The 22,742-nt window shown below is 49.2% G+C and overlaps 1 protein-coding gene across 8 annotated transcripts in view; it reads right to left on the reverse strand.

The window, feature by feature from the left end:
* The window catches only part of Pax2 (paired box 2), a 79,336-nt gene that overhangs the window by 35,952 nt on the left and 20,642 nt on the right, over positions 1 to 22,742 (reverse strand). For 4 of the 8 annotated variants that reach the window (XM_085693977.2, XM_085693978.2, XM_048439160.3 and 1 more), the window contains exons 4-6: positions 12,092 to 12,177; positions 10,151 to 10,270; positions 4,400 to 4,468 (exon numbers count right to left, since the gene is read on the reverse strand). In XM_085693977.2, the coding sequence (XP_085550103.1) occupies positions 4,400 to 4,468; positions 10,151 to 10,270; positions 12,092 to 12,177 (275 nt within the window). The remainder of the gene's footprint in view (positions 1 to 4,399; positions 4,469 to 10,150; positions 10,271 to 12,091; positions 12,178 to 22,742) is intronic. The other 4 variants (XM_085693979.2, XM_085693980.2, XM_048439158.3 and 1 more) reach the window with 1 other exon arrangement.

The following is a 22,742-nucleotide window of genomic DNA, read 5'->3' on the forward strand; positions in this document are numbered from 1 at the left end:
TCCTCCCCCATCAGCTCTGTCTCCATCGCCTTCTCTGCCCCTGTATGTATCCTAACATATACATGCGTGGGTTGTATACACACACACACACACACACACACACACACACACACACACACACCGTGCAAGTACATGTGCTATATCTAGTCCTGAGAAGATGAAATCTAGGGTTGAGCTTTGAGCAGAATGGACGGGTACAAGTTCTGCTTGTCCGTTGATGGGAGAAGGCCACAGTCGAGGGTCCTCCACGGCTCCAAGGGATGCCCACGTCCTACCTCCAGGAGATGAGCACAAAGGGGGCTTTGAAGTTGGCCTGCCTCAGGGAGGGAGGGGATGCTGACATTTCATAAGGATGGCCAAATGAGGAGCCACCTGGGAGCCAGGCCACAGGCCCGCTAGGAAGGGAGGGAAAGCAGGCTGGCCTGCAGCAGGTTTGTGAGGCCTCTTGTGTGGTGCTGTCAAGGTCAGCAGGTTTGGGTTCATTGAAGGGTCAGGATGGTTTGAATTACTGGCGCTGCTGCAACTAGGCTCTGAGACTCATGACTGACTCCCAGCCCCTGCGCCAGGCCCCACCCTCTCCCAGCCTGTCTGGCGTTTCCACTGCTGTGGGCCAGAAAATGAGATCCCAGACAGCCCCAAGGTCGCCATGGCTCTAAGGAAGGCAGGATGAGGAAGGGTCGCTCTCTAGTCTCAATAGTCTAGAATGCTGCCAGCATCCTGGGGCTCTCAACCCTTCATTTTCTTCATATCCATTCCGAGGGGTTCCATGCTGCCTGTCTTTCCCCATTGACCATTGGTCTGCAGAAGATGGGGGCACCCAGGAAGGTGGGCCCAGAAGCAGCAGGGTCAAGGCTTTCCTTGACCTTCCTATGAAAAGGGAAGAGCCTGTTGTGGGGGAGGGAAGAGGGAGAAGAGCAGACCTGAAGCAGGGGATTTCTCCAGGGACACCCTTGCTGGGAAGGGGAAGGAGAAGCCAAACCAGCCTACAGGGCTGGAGGGCAGCTACCTAGGGGAAGATGGGGAATGGCAGACATATTCTGATATGATGGCTTCTCGTGTGAGGGTGACAATAAGGAAAGGCATGGAGGACCTGTTTGCCTTTGAACGTGTGACCCACACTCAGTGTGCAGGAGCAGGGAGAGCCAAACAATGCCCTCTGCAGCAAGTCAGTCCCTCCTCTCCCGGGGCTGCCAACCTCTCTGTTCCTCCTGTCAGTGCATAGAGAAAGCACACGGTTGTAGCGAGCCTCAGAATACTTTAAGTAACTCACTCTTGAGCCACAACACCACAAACTAGCTGGGAAAAGGGAAATATACCAACATGACTTTCATCTCTAGTATAGGTCTACGAATCTCTGCATGTGACCATCCCGCACAGCCATGGCTAAACGTTGTATTTCCCCACAGAAAAAACACGAGGTACTTCTGCACAGAGCCCAGCGCGAAGGCTTTAGTAAGACAGCGATACAACCTGCATTTACTTCTGAAGAGTCACAGGTTCACGGCCAGTGTTATCAAGAGAATTCAGCTGAAATACGCGATCTAACTGAGATAGAAAAGAACCTGCCACAGGTACAGCCAGTCTCATTTCCTTGGTTATCAAGAACGTATAATCAGAACTACGAATGAACGTTCACAAGTGGGTTTCTCTCTCTGGAGTCTTAGTGACCTTTGAACGTAACTCTTTTTCGAACTGGACAGTAGCCAGGTTTGGAGTCTTTGCTGGAGATGAACATAAATTATTAATGCAGTTGAACCCCAGCACCTGTCTAGATGGGGGCTCCCATGATCGGGCTTTGCTTTCTGGACTGCTGAGGGACCTGTTGCACTGAGGCAGAGTCTGTGACACAGGCAAGGTAGCATCTAGCACACACACAGCCATAAAACCCCAGCGTGATACACAAGGAGCCTTAGTTCTCCCTTATGCCAGGTTTTGTTTTGCCTGGCTTCAGTTATCTTCCATCTAAAAATATTAAGTGGATGGGACTAGAGGGATGGCTCAGTGGTTAAGAGCACTGGCTGTTCTTCCAGGGCTCAATTCCCAGCAACCACATGGCAGCTCACACCTGTCTGTAACTTCAATTCCAGGGGACCTGACACCCATGGCTAAACACCAGTGCACATAAAATAAGTAACATTAAGTGGAAAATTCCAGAAATAACAATTCATAGGTTTCCAATCATATATCTTTCTGGCAGTATGATAAAACTGAGCTGTCTGCTCAATCTCACCCTGTGAGCAAACCATCCTTGTGTTCAGTGTATTCCTGTTGTTCACTCAGTGGTTGTCTCAGTTATCGGATTAACATTCACAATAGCAAACTATCATAAAAATTGTTCTGCTTTATTATCGTTGTTGCTTATCTCTAAATGTGCCTAATCTATACATTAAACTTTTGTATGTATGCATTGGGAGAAACAAAGCTTGTATAGATAGATGTAAAGCTTTCCATGAGTTCAAGTGTCTGCCAGGGGTCTTGGAGAGACTTCCTTATGGGTAGGAGAGGATTATGCATTCTCAAGAAACAAATCAGATAGCATCCTCCTCTCTTGCCAACTCACTCTCACTGAACTCTTTCCCAGACCAGAGAGAGAAAGAGAGAGGGAGAGAGAGAGAGAGAGAGAGAGAGAGAGGATTCGGTGGGCACAATTGTGCCAGATGATTGGTTTAGGCTAAAGAAGCAGTCCAATCTCATCTTATTGGCCCAACATGTGCAACCTTACGGTATCTTCTGACCCCCTCTCAACATTTCTCCCAGCTCCTTCAGGCTGTATCCTGTTCCACAGAAACAGCCTGCAGTCAGCAAAACTTCCTCGTGTCCTTCTCATGACACAGTCTCTGAGACCAAAGGCATTGAGAAAGTCAGACTCAGTTTACAGTCTCTATCTCTAAATGCCAGCCCCCATTACTCTCAGGTCCAGCTGTGCTCACCTGCATACCCACCCCGAAGCTGCTATCATAGCAAGCTGTACCCAGAGATCCAAGGCCAGGACAGCTTCTCCTCTTCCCCAGGATCCCCCTTGCCTCTCTTGTCTCACACCGCTTCTCTTCCCACGGTTCCTCCAAAGGACAGCTGGGAAGAGCTCGGTGACCAGGGCTCGCCTGGTTTCCATTAATGAGATACACGAGTGTAAGCCAGCCATGGAGGCAGCCTACAAAAGGAGGCGATCACGGGCGGCCAGGAGCAGAGCTGCTCAGGTAATTGGTTTATCTATCTGGAAGCAGGGGGAGCAATCTCAGCACAGACAGACTAGCAGTAAAGTCTCTTCCTTAAGGCTATTTCCTTTGTCTTTTCAATTGCTTGCACATCCATGTGAGAGAGGGAGAGAGTGTTAAAGAGAGAGGGAGAGGGAGAAATGTTAATTTGTGAATTAATGGCTTTTCTCAGCGGAATTGTAAATTCAAATGTCACCTCACACGGTGACACCACTGCTGGTCTGCTGAAGAAGCAATGATAAGATCCCCCACCTCCCTCAGTGCCCCTCCCTCCCCAAAGATAGCTGCGGAGTGGAACATGCTACTTTTAATTTGCAATAACAACACAACAGAGGTATGCAGTAATGACTGCCTCTTCCACCCTCCTCCCAGCTTCCTGCCCCCCAGTCCAGGTGGCTCCCCCATTTCCTCTCTCCCCACCCCCTTCTGAAGTACCTCACCTCACCCTGCTGCCCCCATCCACCCCAGCCAGTGGCTGATCACATGGGGGGTGCCTTTGGAATTGACGATGCTGCAACCCTCTCCTCTCCTTCAATAATCAGGGAATTAATGACCCTGAAGTTAAAGTGAGGCTGATACGAGGCCCTGCCCAGCGCTGGGAAAAAGCCTTCATTGTTTTCAAGCAGGAGGCGGGCAGCAGTGAGGGAGATTCATGGATGGAGATTGAATATGCAATTTTCTTTCACCTTGCCAAGAGCTGCCCCTGGGCTGTGCCTGGCCTAAATTTTTCCTTTTACCATCTCTGCCTTATCCGGCCCTCCCACCTCCCTTCCATTCTTTCCAGAAAATTACCTTCAAAATTGATTTCCACTTTTACAAACAAATATAATGGGAACACAGGAAAAAACTTGGGCCGTGATGAATTAGGGCTGTCAGGTGCTTCCAGGTCTCCTTTGCTTTTGTTTTACTACCCGATCTACTCTTTGTTTTTCCAAGGGCTGGAAAAACTGCCCCCATCCACTGAGCGACTGACCCTCTAGGCCACAAGGCCATAGCCCCAAATCTCTGCGGTGGCCCATGGTGGAAGGAATCCAGGCACAGAGACTGATAGCTTTGTAAGGCTCCCAGGAAGGTCTGTGCCTCTGCCTCCAGTTGGCTGTCTGCCCTTAGGACCCATTTCTCTAGCCACCACCCCCAAGCTATCCCCCTTGACCCCCACACCATGTTCCCACTAGCCCTCATACCTCTTAAAGTCCAGACCAGATGCAAACCTCCACCTCCTCTAATGTGGGCAGGATCAGTGTATACCTCGACTAGAGTAAATAAGAGACAGACAGACACTGAGAGATCCCGAAGGACAGGCAGGTCGATGGGGGCCAGATCCCCAAACTGGGAGACCAGGCTCCTCTTCAAAGAGCTACAAAAGTTCTGAGCTGCACATCACACACAGCCTGAGTGGGAAGGACTAGTTCTCTGCCTCAGTCTCCCTAGTCTTGGGGCCTGGTAACTCTCAGGGGTAGGCTTAGGAGAGCCCACTCACTGATTTGCCAACAGATGTAGGCTGATACCAATGGGTTCTTGGGGCTAAACTATATGCAGGTCCATGCCCAGGACCATGAACACTCAACACACCTAGGTCTGGTTTAGGATTCTGCTGGCTACTGATATCAGCATGGTCATGTAATACTCTCTGTAAGCAGGTGAATTACCTAGAAAACAGCATGCCTTCTCAACATGTGGCATCCCACATCCCGTAACTCCCAAAGATCTCAGCGACATCACACACACAATGCACTGACTTAAACCATAAAAATATTATATATGGTTCAGAAAACAAGCATATGTTCTCACAGGTAAATAAACAAACTTGCATGTAGGAATAAAAATGCACACAGAAAGACGGGGAGCCATAGCCCCCGATTAGAAAAAGAAAGGGACTTTCATATTTACATGCATAGAGAAACTATAGTGGAAGCTGAAACATGACAAGTGGCCCATTGGATGACCACAGAACGGCAAACTGGGAGGGAAAGGTAGGCAAAGGTGTCTCAACCATGCAGGTGAGGCCAACTGCCTCCTTCTTTCCAGATTATTTTTATCTCAGAGTGACAAAGAGCCCCGTTGGGGTTAGGGAGTGTAGGCCCAGATAGAGTTCTTTCTCTCACGGCTTCATTTCCTCCTTGTGAAGTCTGAACCTGCCTATTAGATTATTTTTTGCCTAGGTACACAGTGACCCATCGCCCAGGGTGGAGCTGTCTTAACACCCTAGAGCAGCACTTCCCAACCTTACTAATGTGGCCACCTTTTAATGCAGTTCCTCATGTTGTGGTGTTCCCCAACCGTAAGATTATCTTCATTGCTAGTTCATAACTGTAGTTTTGCTCCTGTTATGAATCATAAAAAAAAATCTGTGTTTTCTGATTGTCTTAGGTGACCCCATGAAAGGATCATTTGGCCCCTAAATGGGTTGTGACCTACAGGTTGAGAAGACTGCTCTAGACACCTCAGGTTTTAGAAACTTCTCCGTAAGAAATAAGGGTTGAGCCAGGTGATGGTGGCACAGGACTTTAATTACAGCACTTGGGAGACAGAGACAGGCAGATTTCTGAGTTCAAGGCCAGCCTGGTCTACATAGTGAGTTCCAGGACAGCCAGGGCTACACAGAGAAACCCTGTCTCAAAAAGCAAGCAAGCAAGCAAGCAAACAAACAAAAAACGAACAAAAGAAGTAATGGTTGTTACTACCCCACTTGACAAAGGAGCTGGGGTCGTGAAATGACTTCCCCAAGGTCACACAGTTGAGTGGCTCTAGGATTTCAGTCCAGTGGTCACAGTTAAGGCAGCGCTGCTCCTTCCTTCCTGATACGGAGTTTGTGGGAATTTTCTCCACCTCAGCCTAGGACACCTAAACAGGTGTTGATCATTCCCATAGCTCCGTCCCCTCGTGTGCTCATGTCACCTGAGCCCCTTGGGAACTACTAGGAGGGCACTAACCAAGGAGACAATCTTCTTCCTGTGTCAATGTCATCCAGGCAGAAGGGAGTTATTCACGCAGTGACGGGACTCGGCCTTTTGCAGCCATGCAACCTGTCCTGCCTACAAATGCACAACTGCACCAGCTTGGCACCACCCTGTTGCACAATTCATTATACACCTAATTAATGCAATACAAAATCACGGCCTCCTGCAAGCCCACAGATCGAAGGCTGACACCAACACAACTCCCTCCCACAGTCACCATATGACTTCATTTGGAGTTTTGGACAAGTTACCAAACTTCCCCGAGCTTCACCAGCGCCGCCAGTGGACAGCAATGCACTGGACTGTGGCTGAAAGCAGCTGCTTGCCAGGCTGTGGATTGAACCTAGGACCGTATGCCTGTTAGGCAAGCACTCTACCACTTAGCCACACCCCCAGCCTGGCTTGAGTTCCTCAGTCTGATTATAGATGGGCTGGTACAACCCTGTCTTCCAACCACAAGAGACAAGGTGTGTAATATTCGGGGAATTATGTGTGTTAGATTCCCAGGGACACAAGCTCTTGACCGTACTTGACCATAGGCTGGAACTGAAGCTTTCAACAGGGCATTGACAGCCTGTGTCCTAGGTCCTTCATGTATATTTTCTTTTTCTCCTCCTGGTCTTTCTGCCTAGGGTCCTGGATCCCTAGGAGGAGGGTTCAAGCTTCTTGAATGCCACATTTCTCTAAAGAAAGTCTGAATTTTTGCCCATCCCTACAGGTCAGAGCTTGGGAAGCAGTCTCGATCAGCTCCCCACCTCAACCCTGGGTCAAAACCGATTGATTGGTCCTTGTTGAATATCCCCATGGTTGCCACTGATACCAGTGATGCTGTCCACATTCCAAGAGCCAGTGCCAGTCACATTCTGGTTATTACCTGTGTGATACCAGTAACTACTGCTGAGAAGGAAGGTCTGCGCTGATGCCAGGACACACTGCAGGTATTGCCCTTGCTAATGCCCACTACCGTAACGTGGTTAGAACTAAAGAACAGGCCATGTTGTGAAGTGGAAACCAGAGTAGCTGCAGGGCAGAGGGACACCCATCTTGCCTTAAGCTATGACACTTATAGGGAAATGGCACTCCATCCGAGGTCAAAGGAGGGTCAATATAGTTGATACATTTAGGAGTCTCCCATAAGAAAATGCACCTGGTCCTCAGTCCCTCTGGGGTCTGGTCCCTGAACATCTATCCCAATACTTTGCACTCCCTCAGATTAGTCTCCATTTTACCCAAAGTCCTGGCCCAAGAGTTGAAGGACACACCTGGGTGTGTGTACAGCCTGTGCCCGAGGTTCCTCCTGCAACAACTAACTGGCCTGCCAGCTGCTTTGCTACCTTGGCCCGACTGCGGAGTTGGGCTACATCATCTTGACACATAATTATCTCCCCATTCTTAATCATCTGAGCTGCTCCCTAATGCAAACAGGGCCCTGCTGTTTGGAAGCCTCTGGGAGGGGGGAGGGGAGAGTCTTCCAGGTCTCCCTTTCCATCCTTTTTCTCCCTCTTCTCCCTTCCCACCTGGGTCCCGTGGATCAAGACCGAGATGGTGGTGGTGGGGAAGCTGGCATCCCTCCCAGGGACAGCTTCCAGGAAAAGGACAGCTCCATCTGGCCTGAGGGTGATTTTAAAAAAAGAGAGAGAGGTAGAAACAGGGCAAGAAAATTCCCACAAAAAAAAATTGGTGGGATCCCTGATGCTTCTTGTAACCTGGCTAGGCCTAGCGGAGAGCGTCTGAAGCTCTCACCATCCCTCACTTCTTCCTGCACTGGCACTGCGCTGGAGGTCCCAGACCAACCCTGCTCCTGAGTCCTGCCCAGATACATTTAGGGCTACGCCTGGCTTCAGAGAAAAACCTGTCCTCTTCCATAGCTCAGTTTTGGTCACTTCCTGTGACTCTGTCTACTTGGGCTTCCTTCTCCAAGTTCCCCTTTTGCCCACTCAACTCGTTCTTGCTAAAGCCACCCTGCGATAGCTGTTCACAGACTGGATGCAGCAGACAGAATTCAGGCTGACATTGTCCTCAACACTCTTCCCAGCCATCCCCAGGGCCCCCCTCACAGAACAGCCCTTCCTGGCCGTGAGTTCTCTCAAAGGCCTGGCCAGATCTCCACCACACCATATCTGATGGTCTTTCTACTCTCTGGATGCAGTGTTTAACACATACGCTAGAATGTAAGCTTCCTAAGGACAAGAATTATAACTTGTTTGGCTCAGGGACCTTCTGTACTAAGTCAGCTATTCTCATAGCTGACAGTCTGAGTGGGGTGGGGATGGAGGTTGCCGAATGGGACTGACTGGGAACAAGGGATGTGAGCAAGAGGAGTGGACAGCGCTCGGTTCCTGCCCTGGCCAACTGGCCCAGCCTGGGTAGCCCCAGCCTCCCTTCGCCATCCATGAAGGCCCAGGCAGCAGAAGGCGCACAAAGCCACCACCTCAGACCAATGAAGGGGGGCACAGAAGGGTTCCGGTGACCTTCCGGTCCCCCTGGACACCTCACACTCTAAACAAGGCAGGTGGCTAAAGAGAAACCCTCAGGGTTTGAGGCAGACTCTACCAAGGCACTCAGGGTGCCAGGGAGCTTGGCTAAAGCCTAGATGTCGGAAGCCCCAGGGAGAACTGGGGCTTAGGGCCTCTCTGGTAGTCTCCCTGTGCCCATCAGGGGCTGCCGCCAAAACAACCACAATGAAATTTAGTGAGTGGCAAAGGCCGTGGCAGCCAAATGGGTTTGGATATTTTGGAAGAAAGAGAAATCAAGCCAGACAAGCTGTTTCCCTGTGAAACGAGGCCATTAGGGCTCCTGGAAGGAGGCCAGCACCAGGTCATCACGGTCTTGCCAGGCCTGGGTCTCTCCTGCACTGTGTCCCTTCTCCTGGAGGCCAGGGCTCTTCTGCTGTCTTCCCTGTGCCGGGTCGACCGCAGCTTAAGGAATGCCCTCTTTGTCCCTGTCTCTGTTCTTTACCCCCTAAGGAAGAGCTTGTCTACGCTTGGGATGACTACAGAACCTACTGTCCAAACACAACGTTCTCCGATGGGAAAGGAGACATGCCTGGTTCAGATGCAGGGACAACAGGCATAACTTACGACTTGAGCTAAAGGAACATACGGTCACTTCCTCCTTTATGTTCATCTTTGCAGGCTCTGTTTCATAGAGAGTATCTTTAGAAACCCGTATTCCCTGAAATGCCAGAAGTTACCACTTCCCTAGCTAGGACCATGAAAGACCTGGAGCAGGAAGCCAGCCTGAGATATTGGCATCTGTGTTCATCTGGGGGTCCAGTCCTCACACACCAGAAGAAAACTAGCTGGCCACCAATGCACCACGAGTCCCAAGCACCTGAAAAGCACCTTGTCTCACGTTTATGCCTATCAGGTTCTCCCTTAGTTTTCTTTCATCCCATGTTCTCCTCTTAACTGGATCTGTGCTACCCAAGGTACTGGCTCAGGAAAAAGAAGGAGAAGTAGGAATCAGAATGGTGTCTACTCTCATGATCAAGAGTATGGCAAGGCCCTGTGTCCAGCTCCCCAAGTGGTTTCAATGGGAGCAGTGTCCATGTGCTACAGAGAAAGGATTCCGGGGCCGTCCACGTCCACATCATCTGCTACCTCTAACTGGGATCAGGTGAGGCCAAAGCAGGCTGGCCTTTCATCCCCAGGTCAGATGCCAGCTGTCTCCCCAACCTCTACAACCTTCCCAAGGTAAACAGTTTACGCCACTCCTCCTGGCGTCCCACGGGGACAGCTGGGGTGAGTCCCAGCAGAAGGTGAGACCATCGGGGCTGAGCAGATGGTGAAGCTGGTGGCCCCAGCAGCAGCCTCCCTCCCTCGCTTCAGGAACCAGCAGGGCAGTGGGGGTACCTAGGCTTTGCTGCTAAAACTGATCTCGCGGCAGAGCAGCTGCGAGGCCAGCAGAAACCGGAGCCCCGAGTCCAAGGACAAAGCATGCGAAGGGGAGCCAAAGCTCTTCCCTCCCCCTTACCTTCATCACGTTTCCTCTTCTCACCATTGGAGCGAGGAATCCCCAGGATCCCATTGATGGAGTAGGATCCCACTGGGTCATTAGAGGCGCTGGAAACGGGAGGGGAGGCCGTGCTGGGAACTGGATGAGAAGAAGGAAGAAACACCATCAGGATAACAGTTGTGACTGAAGCCCGGGGCTGGGACGGGGGGAACAGAGGGCAGAAGGACAAGGAGCTCATATCCTTTTCCTTCCTCTGAGGCTTGAGGGAGGAATCACTCCCACAGACAGACAATGCAGGCTGTTAGCACTTCTGCCCAGCCTGCAGTGAGTGGTGACCAGTCAACCCAGGCCTCCCGGGCCACCTATGGCATTTACTGGTCCCTCAAGCCCCTCCTCTCAAACGGATGTAGTATAGGCCCAGAAACTGTCGAGATTAGCTGTCTAGAAAGCACTCCAGTGACCTTCTGGATAGCACAGTTCCAAAAGACGCCCTCTGGGGCCATGTTTCTAACCTCCACCTAATCCAATGGCTGAACAAATCCTTTCAAGCAAACCCCAGCTGACTGCTTCTTGGTCTCCTGGGCCGAGCCTTCGCCAGCCCTGATTTAGCATCTGAGGTTTCCCATCTCTGACACTTGGGGAGGCACAAAGCTGGTCCCAGTGTTGCTCTCTCTCCTGGATGTTTCTGGCCTTGCAATCACTGGAGGAGCTCCTACTTCCCTCTTGGGGACAGGTCAGTGACTGTCTGCCTATGACTGTGACTCACTGCGCTACCGTCAGCTCAGCACACCCCCAGGCCTGGCTGAACAAAGGCTCCCATAGCCCCAGCAGAGCTGGACCTGTCTGTCTCCTGCTGGTCAAGAGGGAAGGAAAGCAAAGCAGAGTCTGTGTGCCTATGTGTGGGGCCTTGGAAAGTTGCAGCAAGTGTTCTGCAGCCTGGGTTGTATCTCTGAGATCCTGTGAAGAGCTAAGGGGGCCAGAGAGGCAGGCAGAGAGCAGCGGAGGCAGAGACAAAAAGATGGGAGGAAACAGGCCAATAAAAAAGAAGGCAGAAGAAATGATGCAGAGAGACAGAGGGACAGATCCATAGCCGTGCACATGAGGTGAGGGAAGAAGACTGGGAGAAAGAGAGAGATGGGGAGAAGAGAGAAAAAATTTTAAATTTTTTTTTGAAAAATTTTAAGGACTGGGTATGTAACCCCAAGGGAAAGTGCTTGCCTACCATGCATAAGGTTATGGGTTCCATGCCTTCCTCCTCCCCCACATTTTTTTTTTCGAGACAGGGTTTCTCTGTGTAACCCTAACTGTGCTGGAATTCTCTGTAGACCAGGCTGGCCTTGAACTCGGAGATCCCCCTGCCTCTGTCTCCCAAGTGCTGGGATTAAAGGCATGCGCCACTACTGTCCACCAATATTTATTTTTTTAAATTCATGTGTATGTGTGCACGTATGTGCACATGCATGCCCGAGGAGGCCAGAACAGTATCAGAGCCTCTGGAACTGGAGTTACAGGCGGTTATAGGTCTTGCCTGACATGGGTCCTGGAAACCAAACTGAGTTACTCTGTAGGATCAAAACATACTCTTAACTGTTAAGCCATTTATCCAACCCCTCTCCCTCCAAAAAAAGATGTTTTAAAGAAGAGGAAGTAAAAAAAGTAGATTTGAAACAATGTGGCACTTAAGGTATACAGGGAGAATGCATCAGATAGAATAAATGATGGTGGAACAGAAGAAACACCCAAAGAAAAAGGTTGAGGGGCAGGAGTAAGGAAAAGGAGAGGGAGAGGCGGGTAGAAGACAGACTGAGGAGACGTGGGAGGCACCGAGCTGACATCAGAGCCCTAGGAGAGAAAGGAGAGATTGGGGACCACGGGACCATAGATCTCCCTGGAGTGGACAATTCCCGGAGCTGAGTTGTGTTTTCTAAGTTGATTTCCCTCTTTCCTGAGCCCTCTTACCGATGGTGTGGCCAGGGGCAGTCACTCCTGTCCCTGCGCCATCCGGTGTTGGGTGGAAAGGCTGCTGAACTTTGGTCCGAATGATCCTGCAAAGCATCACAACATCATTACAGGTCACAGGCCAGGCCCAGGCTCGCCCTGCCTGGCAGAGGGGCCCTGCTGAGCCCAGTGCAGGCTTCACCCACTGCTGCAAGGCATGAGCTTTCCTTCCTGCCTGCTCCACAGCTCGCCTAGCACAGCTCTCGGCAGAGGTGGTATGCATGCTGTCCTGCCCTGAACACCAGCTGAGCTGCAGCTTGAGTTTGGGCAGCAAGAATTAAGGCTCAGTCAAGTGGACCACAACATCTTTTCTGTTTCTGAGGGGTGAGAACCGCCCTGGTGGCTAGTGATCCACTGTCCTTCCTCAGTCACATTTATGTAGCCCCTAGTACCAAGAACACCTGGGTCTGGAAGTCATTTTGACTGGCTTTCCAACTAGGACCAAAATTAGGGAAGGAGCTTCCTCATGTATTGAAGATAGGAGAGAAGGCAGAAACGCAGGGCTGGTCACCGATGATCCCACAACATCTAGTCTCTGCCAGGCGTCAGGCCCCACACAACTGGCTCCTCATCTGGCTGGCTTATAGCCTCCCTTTCTTTTCTGTGGTCTTCCTTTAGTCAGAGTTTCTTTAGCAGACTGGTTGAAGAGCTAGCACCACGCTTTGTGCACCCCTGGGAAATACAGGAACAAATGAAACCCTCTTGGGAGGGAGAAGCCCACCTCACAGGAGTCCAAAAAAACACAAGAGCCCCATAATGCAAGAGACCAAGCCAAGTAACTGGACAATTTGCTTCTCCCTGCACCCTGTCCAACTCAGCGTCACTCCTCCCTACAGAAAGGCAAGTTCACATCTACCACCCCAGGAAGCTGCAAGCTGGGAATCTCTCAACTTTAGCCTTTTTTCTTTTCCTTCCTTCCTTCCTTCCTTCCTTCCTTCCTTCCTTCCTTCCTTCCTTCCTTCCTTCCTTCCTTTCTTTCTTTTTGAAACAGGGTTTCTCTAGCTGTCCTGGAACTTGTTCTGTAGATCAGGCTGGCCTCCAACTCTCTTACAGAGATTACCCCTGCCTCTGCCTCCTGAGTACTGGGATTAAAAGTGCACACCACCACCACCCTCAGCTCAACTTGAGCTTTTTCTAATCACTTATTACAGGCACATAGTTGGGATACTTTCTCCCAGTGCTGGAAAGTTGGGGGAAGGGATTCATATTTAAAGACTCCCAAGGCCGCCAGATCCGGAGGAAGAAGCATCCCTTGAAGGTAGGGACCAGGGAGAAGAAGTGAATGAGGATGTGGATCCTGGCACAGACCCAAAGCAGAGCTAAGCTGATTGCAGGAGGGGCACAGGAACCAGGAGAAAGTGTACCAGGCTGTAGAACAGAGCCAATGTTTGGTCCCTGTCACTAAGAAGCCACACAGCCTCGCATTTATCACTTAGTGTCTTTGTGCCTCAGTGTCTCCAAGTGAACAGTAACGGGCTCACAGTGACATAGCATCTCCAAGGTCTCTTTCCCCAGGGGTGGGAGAAATGAACATGGTTTTAAGGTGAACAAGAGAATGGCAGCGCGGTATACACAGGTGCTGGGGAAGATGGGAGATAAGTGAGGAAGCCCAGGCAGAACACAAGGCTGCGGCTGGTGCCTGCACCTACAGTCAGAAGTAGCAGAGGTGTGAGCAGGAGGGAGAGGAAACCTGATGACAGAAATTAAAATGTGTACATCAATATTATATATAATCTATATGACACCATATGTACTTTTGTTCATTTGCACAACTTCAGAAATAAGTACCATTGCCTTCATTTTGCAGATAGAAAATCAAAGCCGACAACGGTTAATGATTAAGGTTTCTTTAGGACCACACTGCCAGTTAGAGCAGAGCCTAAGTTCAATCTCTGACGCTTGCATCTTCTGCTACCTTGCTATCCTTCCGTCATCATGTAAGAATCAAGCCTTAGAGGTCTGAAGCCACGAGCAATGCTCAAACTAGAGGGGATGTGGCCAAAGTGATTGATCTCAGGAAGCTAATATGTCGGCGTGAGGTACTAACGAGGGGGCCTCAAGAAATGAAGAAAGAAAGGTGAGAATCTTCCAGAGTACGAAGGAAAAGAAGCAAGGGAGACTGGTCAGGGTTTGATGACTAACTGGAGTCAAGCTTGGCTCTAACGCACTTCTGGGTAACGGAAGCCGTGTGGCATGTATCATTGTGGAGAACAGGCATGCAGGAAGGTGAATGGCATGGGAAAGAAGTGTGATGTTGGCTCTGGATGTGTGAGGTGGGTGAGCCCAGGCATGGACTGGCACAGAAAGAGTCTATTGGAAAGAGACATGGAACAATATGGGAGGTTGCAGTTGTGGCCACCGGCAGCACCAATATAGAGCAGGGTAGTCTGACCTCAGTAGATGGAGGGAGACTACAGTGCCAGGGCTGGCCATTAGTGACCTCCAGGCAGCTGGAACAGGATCCTGGCAAAAGGGGTGCAGGGAAGAGAGGGGAATTCTAAAAGGTGACGGTGGTGTGGAAGTTAGAGGTTGGCCCAGTAACCACAGAGGGTAGGAAGGGTGATTCAGGGCAGGAAAGAGGAGTACCAGAGAAGAGGAAGAGGGTGAGGTTGCCAGGGAGATAACAGATGGATGATGACTGGAGTGAAGGACCAGGGCAGAGTTGGACAAAGACAACCAGAACGTCAGAAAGGAACTTCTACAGCTTTGCACCCTTAGCAGTCAGAAGATAGAGGAGAGGTTTTGAGTCACTGAGAGCACTACGACCCCACCTTTAGGAAAGTGTAGAAGGTAAGACTTCTCCCAGTGTCTGGTGAACCTGTCGTAGCCCTGCTTAAAGACTGACAGGCTCTGGTTTAAAGAGTTCCAGGGCTGGGGCCAGGGCACACAGATAACTGGACTGGCTGGTGCAGTTCCTGTCTTTATTACCAGAGCCTCTGACCCCTGAGGCACTGATACAGATTTAGCTGAGGCAGCAAGTGATGGAAAATCACTATGCCCTGACAGCAGCTTGGTGGTGCATGGGAGAGAAGCTGGGCAGGGTGCCTGCTATGAGTTACTAAGGCTCTTGGTGCCCATCCATGACCCCAGGCAGTGGGCACCTGCCAGGCACCAAAGCTGATCATACGGAATTTAAGAACTAGGGTTCTGAAAACTCTACGGTTATTTATATTCCTCCTACATCCTGGGCTCAATGTGAAAGAGAGGGCACTGCTCCCCTTTCCCACACAGGATGCTCTTCCTCTTCATTTCAGTGAGAGCCACCCTACTCTGTGCTTTAACTTGCTCCCAATAAAGGGACTGCTGGGATTGTAATGTCTCCCAAGGATGCATGGATAGCTAAAGGAATTCAGATCTTGGTTTTGCTTTTTTTTAAAAGATGTTTCCATTTTTATTTTACAAATATTTGCCTGTATGTGTGTGTAAATACTATGCGCATGTCTGGTACCCATGGGGGACAGAAAAGAGAATTGGGGCCCCTGGAACTGGAGTTCTAGACAGTTGTGAGCCATGATGTGAGTGCTAGGAAGCAGGCCTGGGTTCTTTACAAACTCAGCCAATGCTCTTAGCCATTGAGCCAGTTCTTTAGGCCTTGGTTTGTTCTGCCTTTGTTTGTTGTTTTGTAACAGGGTCTCACTATACAACTCAGAAATGCCTCAGAGCTGGTCCTCCTGCCTCCCAGGTGCTGAGTGGTAGTAATCCAGGTGTGTCCAAACCCTTGGACTTGTGAGGGGTTTGGGATATGGCCTCCAGGCTCAGTCTACCTGAGTCAGAACCCCAGCTCTGTTTAACTCTTCTTGGGAAGCCCTTGGACTTTCTTACTCCTTTCTCTGCGAAATGAGATAGTACTACTATGGACTTCCCAGGGCTGCGGCGAGGATTAAGTAGGATAATTCATGTAAAGTGATTAGAATGATGGTCGGTTCAATAAATGCTAGCTGTAATAATAATGTTCACGTGTGTTATTATCCCTGTGGGTGACCCCTACGCCGAGCTGCTTTCAATTTAGGGGCCAAGCCAGGTGCAGGCAGGAGGCCTCCCTTCTTAATATGCCCCAACTGGATCAATGCAGGTACTCCCTGGGAAGATAGGGAGAAGACAAACAGCAGCCGGAACCATGGCTGATCCCAAGAGGTTGTAATCAGAAAGACTTCCCAGAAGGCGGACTGCGCCTGGACTGACTTCTGCCTGAATGCCCTGGTATGGACCCACAGAAGATTCAGGTGGTCAGGTGAGGTCACTTCCTCTTTGGTTAAACTCCCAGGAGACCTCCACTTCCTCCCACCTTGAAGATCAAAACAGTCTCAGGTGCTCTCCCAGCAAGCCTGTTACATTGGTGAGGAGATAACTCAACCTTCACTGGGAAGCCGGACTCCTACTTAACCCTTCCCTGTCTTTCTCCATCTCCTCCTCTCTGTCTCTGCTCCTCTTTCTCCCTCTTTGTCCATCTGTCCATCTCTTTGCACCCTGAAGTCCCACTATGACTGTGTGAGTTTATTGATTCCCGGGAGCTGGGGGAAAGCGGGAGGGAGGGCTGGGGTGCAGGGCTCGGGGATGGAAATAGAAGGCTATAAATTATTTGTGACAGGAAAGCAATAGAGGCAGAGTGCTGAGCACAAGTCCTGTGTCACTATTAGATCCCTTTTAGCCTGATGACACTGTAAAAAAGGTTAAGTGTCTGCTGGAATCGTACACCTGGGGGGCCGGGTTGGCCTGGGAGCAGAACAAGCCACTGAGAGCAGGTATATCAATTCTCCAGGCCAATAATATTCCTCTCATTGATCGCCACGCAAAGTTCAAAAATCTCATTACAGCCAGGCAGACCGGGAACTTTTTACAAATCAATAGAATGATATAATGTATGTATACTTAGTACAAATGTATCTATTCATCCATCCATCCATCCACGGTCTGCCTCAGGGTTTCCAAGTTAGCCTACCCATCATATTATGTTATGTTATGTATGATAGCATGTTGCATTATATTATATGATAATAAATGGTGTGCAAAAACTTCCCCTCAGGTGGAAACAAGAGGCAGTCCTATTAGCATTGAGATGACCTCCGACAGCTCCCCTTGGAAAGAGTAAGGCCTAGGTGGTCAGGCCTGCTAAGAGTGATGCCTCCCAGATGAAACTTTAGTGATTAAAGAGCACTGGATCCTGCCTGGGTGAGAGGCCATGTTCTAAGTACGTCCAACATTTCATTTGCTCCGTTCTCCCAGGAACCCGCTTTGCAGGTGGTCAGAGGCCATCTGTTTTATAAATGGCAACTCCGAGATTTGGATTTCAGAAGGCTCTTCCCAAGGCCCACACCCTCAGCCGCTCAGCTCTACTGCTCCCAGAGAGAGACTGTCAAGCGAGCAGACTCCCAAGCTCCTGTATCCTAGACCTAGACAAGGAGGCTAAGAGGCTCCCGAAACTCACGGGTCCTCACCGGGATGTGGGAGTAACAACGTGTGTTAGAGCCAGCTGCTGAGACACGGGATCCCCAACACGGGATCCCCGAGAACGTCCTCCTGAAATCCTGCCTGCTGGCTTGAAGCCATCTGCCCTGGAAACTCTGGAATCATTTCCTCAAGGAACAGTAGGCTGACCCCGCCCCCAAGCCTGTTCATATTATTGGTTTGCTCCAAGAGCCTTCATAGTAAAGTGTCAAGTATTTGAGTACACGTCCTCTATACATAGATAAGCCAGCTTCAACTGTTCTACTCTGGAGTCTACAAAACATACCCAGTCCCTAGTATGGGATTTGTAAGGCAAGTTAGGGAATGTTTCAGACTAGATAAACTGACTGCCCACTGAGCCAATAACCAGGAAGAGGGTGGGGCCTCTGCCAGTGACTTCAAGCTGCGTGGCTATCAAGAGCTGGCTCGTTCTTAAAACAAACAAACAACTATATTTGCTTCAGCAAAGGATATTTCATCCAACAAATGCAGGTAATTGCTTCATCTCAAGTCTCTGAGCACTGCCTGGGTTGGGCATGTATCCCCGGCTTGGCCCTGAGGCAAACCAGCTGGAGACGGTTCCTAGCAAGTGAGATGCCATAGATCACCCAGGAAGCTGTCACCTCTCCTGATGTGGTGCCTCCTCTAGAGGACCCCACAGAACTGAGTAACCTTACAGATTGGAGGCTGAGGTTTACCTTCTCCTCACACAAGGGCCCCCGGAAATCCTGCCTCTGTCTCCACAGTGACCACTTGGAGGGCCTCCTTGCACACTCTCCCTTTGTGGGCTCTACTTCTGCAGTGTGTAGGGTTTAGAGGTGTGGCCCAGGCTTGCTCACAGGCTCTGTGGGGTTTAGTTTGAACAATGAGAACACCAGTGAGGCGAGTCAGGCTGTTCCTTAGAGCTGAGAACATACCTTCCTGTTCCGGCTAGAGCAGGACACAGCTAGAACACACGGGTTCTCGGTTAGGAGAGATCTTCCCAGAGGATGTCAAGATCTCTCTCTCTCTCAATATATATTTTATATATAATATACAAAAGATATATGTTTATATACTATATACACAAATAAAGATAATATATTTTAATTTATACATTTATATGTAATATAGACATATTTTATATAATATATTGTATATATTTAAATATATGTGTTATATATATAAAGAGAGAGATAAGAAGAGACAGACAGACAGACAGACAGATGGGTTGGTCTGTAGCCTAAGCTCACATCTTAAACTTAATATATATGTAGCTCAGGCTTACCCTGTACTTTTTTTTGTCTTGTTTTTTGAGACAGGGTTTCTCTGTGTAACAAGTCTAGCTGTCCTGGAACTCATTTTGTAGACCAGGCTGGCTTTGAACTTATAGAGATCCACCTGCCTCTACCTCCCACGTTCTGGGATTAAAGGTGTGTGCCCCCACCACCCGGCTTCCCTTGTATTAATCTTCCTGCCTCCACCTCCTGAGTGCTTGGATTGTGGGGCTGCTCAGCTGGAAGTTACAATTAAGCTTCAAGAATGAGAACCCTACCAGAAATCTTGCAAAAGGGTGTCCTCAATGACTGTCGTGGAACTACCTGCAGCAGAATCCCTTGGGACATCAGTAACCTGTAAACCCCTCAGTCTCTTCCTGATCTTCCTAAATTAGAGTTTCTGAACTCTACAGTCTGAGAAGATGAGCTCAAGCCGGGGTGCGAGGGAAGAACCTGCTGGTTGGGGCAGGGTGGGGTGGAGAATCAGATGCTCTTAGCACACAAAGATGGCTTCCTTCCTGATCCTTCAGGCCACAGTTCTCACTACCTGGTAACCCTGACTCAACCAACAGACACCAAAATTCCAGAAGCTATCATTTCCTCCGAGGAGACTAAATTCTAGGTTAAAAATGAAAATGTTTCAAAATAGTTCTTGGACATCCCAGGATGATCACCTTCTAGTGGTTTTCTAGATTCTATGCGGTTTCCTGTCCTTCTAGGACTGGCATTGAGGGCGACAGTCCTCTCACTGTGTGTCCCTGGGATCCCAGGCCAGACACAATTTACCAGGTTAGATGGGCCATAGGGCTGGCCCAAGGGGGCAATAGTGATAGTTTATGTGATGAACGGTAAGCATATGGGTTGATTTAACATCAAGATATGCATAGGTTTAAAAATTAAGGGGCAATGTGTTTAACTAACCATTTGGAAACCGGTCTGCGGTGCATGCCAAGCCAGAGCGTGACCAGACTCCCTCCTCTTATCACTGGCCTTGCCCTCATCTGTCAGGGCTTCCTGCTAAAGCTGGGGTCCACCTGCTGTTCACCCCACGGTCCTGCCTGGGAGGGTCTCGTAGCTCAGGGACCGTCTACTGTAATGGTAAATTGGTACTGCTATAGGCTCACTACCACAGTGAATCTTAGCTCTGAGCCTGGGCATCCTGCCTCCCCCTCCATACACATGCCCACACCCCTTTGTAAGCAGAAGGAAGCCTGCAGGGATATTGGACTTTCTAGTAACTGCCTGGCCTTGCTGCTTCTAGCCCTTGTCACCTCAGCCACTCAGGGACTCAAAAACAACCCATCAGCCATTGTCCTGAAAGAATAGGAAGGTGCTAACGCTGTCCTTGCTGCCTGTTTCGGACATGGTGAAGTCAAAATTTCTCAGCCTAGTTTTTAGAGTTGCCCCCTGCACTGCCTCCTGCCCCACCAGCCTCCTGCCCCCACCGCCTCCTTCCCCCACCAGCCTCCTGCCCCCCAAGCCTTCTGCCCCACCACCTCCTTCCCCCCAGCCTCCCGCCCCACCAGCCTCCTGCTCCTATACCTTCCCAGTCCATCTCTTTCTGCTCCCTTTACCAGATAGAACTGAAACCTTTCTCTGCTTGCCCAGTTCATACTGAATTCTCCCATGGACTCAGCTCAGCAAGAACAAGTGTCACAATTATTTTTCTTGCCGCCAAGCAACAAACAAGGTCAGCTGTAACAAAGAGAACTTAACTACCGAGTTATTAATATTATTGGAACAGAAGAATCTTAAGGGCTACTGTGTGCTAACCTATGTTCCATATGTACCAGGCATTGTGCTAAGTGCTTTATATGGACTCAGGAAGCAGAGGCAGGCAAATCTCTGTGGCCTGAGGCTAGCCTGGTCTACACAGCAAGCTCCAGGAGAATTGGGAATGTATAAAGAGACCTGTCTAAAAAAATAATAATAACAACAAAATAAAGCTCAAGTCTTATAAGTACCTATGACAATTATTATTCCTGTTCTTTAATGTGGAAATGGAGGCTCAGAAATATTAGCTAACTTACCTAAGGTCACACAGCATTTCTGTAACAGAGCCAGAATTTAAACATGGGTATCTCACTCTAGAACCCGCTCAGCTAACCGCTTGGTAGAGAAAGTTAGTCTTATCAAGAACAAGCGGTAGGATCTGTCCAAGGCCAAAGCTCAGCAGAAGAGCTGCACAGAACAGCAGTGAAGCCCTAACTATCATCTGCTTTAAAGTTTTTACATATATTCACTTGTGTGTGGAAGTCAGAGCGGATCAGTTACCAGAGGAAGCTAACTCTTTACACTAGTCTGGCTTTGACCAGGGTGAGGGGACTGAACTCAGGTCATCAGCCAGGGCAGCAGGTACCTTCACCCACTGCATCTCCTTACTGGCCCCTATCATTTATTTTGTATCCACCGTATAATAGACATTGTACACAACGCATTTTCTCACTCAAATCCTAACCATAGCTCCATCACAGAGGTGTGTTCTCTAGTCAACAGCACGGCTAAGCAACTCACCCAAGGTCACATTCTTAATATCACATTGCTTTGGATCCAGACCTGTGACTTCAATATCTGAGAGCTAAGGTAATATAATCTCCTCTGGAAATTTCTATATTAATAGCCCTTTGTGTCTATTAGCTATTTGAGCATGAATAATTTTCTTAATCTTTTCACGTATGTGATTTGAACAACTGCACACATCTGTAGACTAGCAGAGGTTGTATGTGGCTGTGTTTCCAAACATGCTTTCCTCTCCCATGTGTGTGCTATAGATTATCTGGTAAGCATCATGTCTGTGTTACAGACAAACCATAATTTGCAAATCGTGTACGCAATCCCATGATGATCCTGCATATGGATGTTTCTCAGCTTCTACACTTTAAAAACTATTTCTGTGATGAGCACATCTTTATATTCATATCTGTTCATATATGCATTGATCTGAGATTTATAACAGCGAATACACTTATCAAAAGCTGATCATGAATATCTGCCAACTTATGCCTGCTTCTGTTGCGAAACCCATCTATGTTCCCTTTTCAGGGTGCTTGAGACTCTCACATCGCAGTCCCGTTTTTATATTGGTCCGTGCGGCTATCGATGTACATAAATGTGCATTTGTATACCTGTGTATCTCCCTGTCTGTGGTCAGAATGGGGTGGGGGTGGGAGATGTGGAAATGAGAGAATTATTAAATGCCAAGTAGATGTGCAATAAATTCCATTGATTTTATAAACTCCAACTTGTCTTCAGTCTCCTTCCATTCTTTATCCTGGGGGCATTGCAACAAAAACCTATTTTAAATACCTTGGCCTCCCCCTCGTCCCCTCCCCAAAAAAGTGTCAATATTTTATTTGGATTTTTAACTTCGCTCCATAACAGTTGTTTGACCTCCTGACTCGTGCAAGTCACATAAATTCTGGGACTTTATTCAGGAGCCATGTTCCTGCTATTGAATAAGCAATTTGGGAGGGTGAATTAATGACTTGTGCTGTTGCTGGAAAGTCCCTGAAGAAATATTAAAATTGCTTGCAGACCAAATCGATACTCAGTGAACACCCAGCAAGAGACGGCTTCAGCTCAGAACGGCCACAGAGGCAGGAGTCAGAGGGGAATTCCTGCACCCAGCTTGGAGAGCCCCCACCCCCAACTCTTCCCCGGCATCCCTGGAGTTCTGTCATTTCCCATAACAGCGAGGTCTTATTAAACCCCAACCAGGATAGAGCTGATTTGTCCTGTCTCGGGAAGCAGGCTCTGGGGACAGTTTACTCTTTTAGTAGCGGCCAGAGCCTGGAGGCCTTGTCAGAGGTGATGGTCTAGATTCATCCACCTGCCGGACAGGGGGCGGTGCTGGCAGCTGCACTGTGCTCAGGAACACTGTGGCTGTGACTGTATTCTATTCTGCAGGGTGT

The sequence above is a fragment of the Myodes glareolus genome, chromosome 7 (assembly GCF_982192425.1).
Source record: "Myodes glareolus chromosome 7, mMyoGla1.1, whole genome shotgun sequence".
NCBI lineage: Eukaryota > Metazoa > Chordata > Mammalia > Rodentia > Cricetidae > Myodes > Myodes glareolus.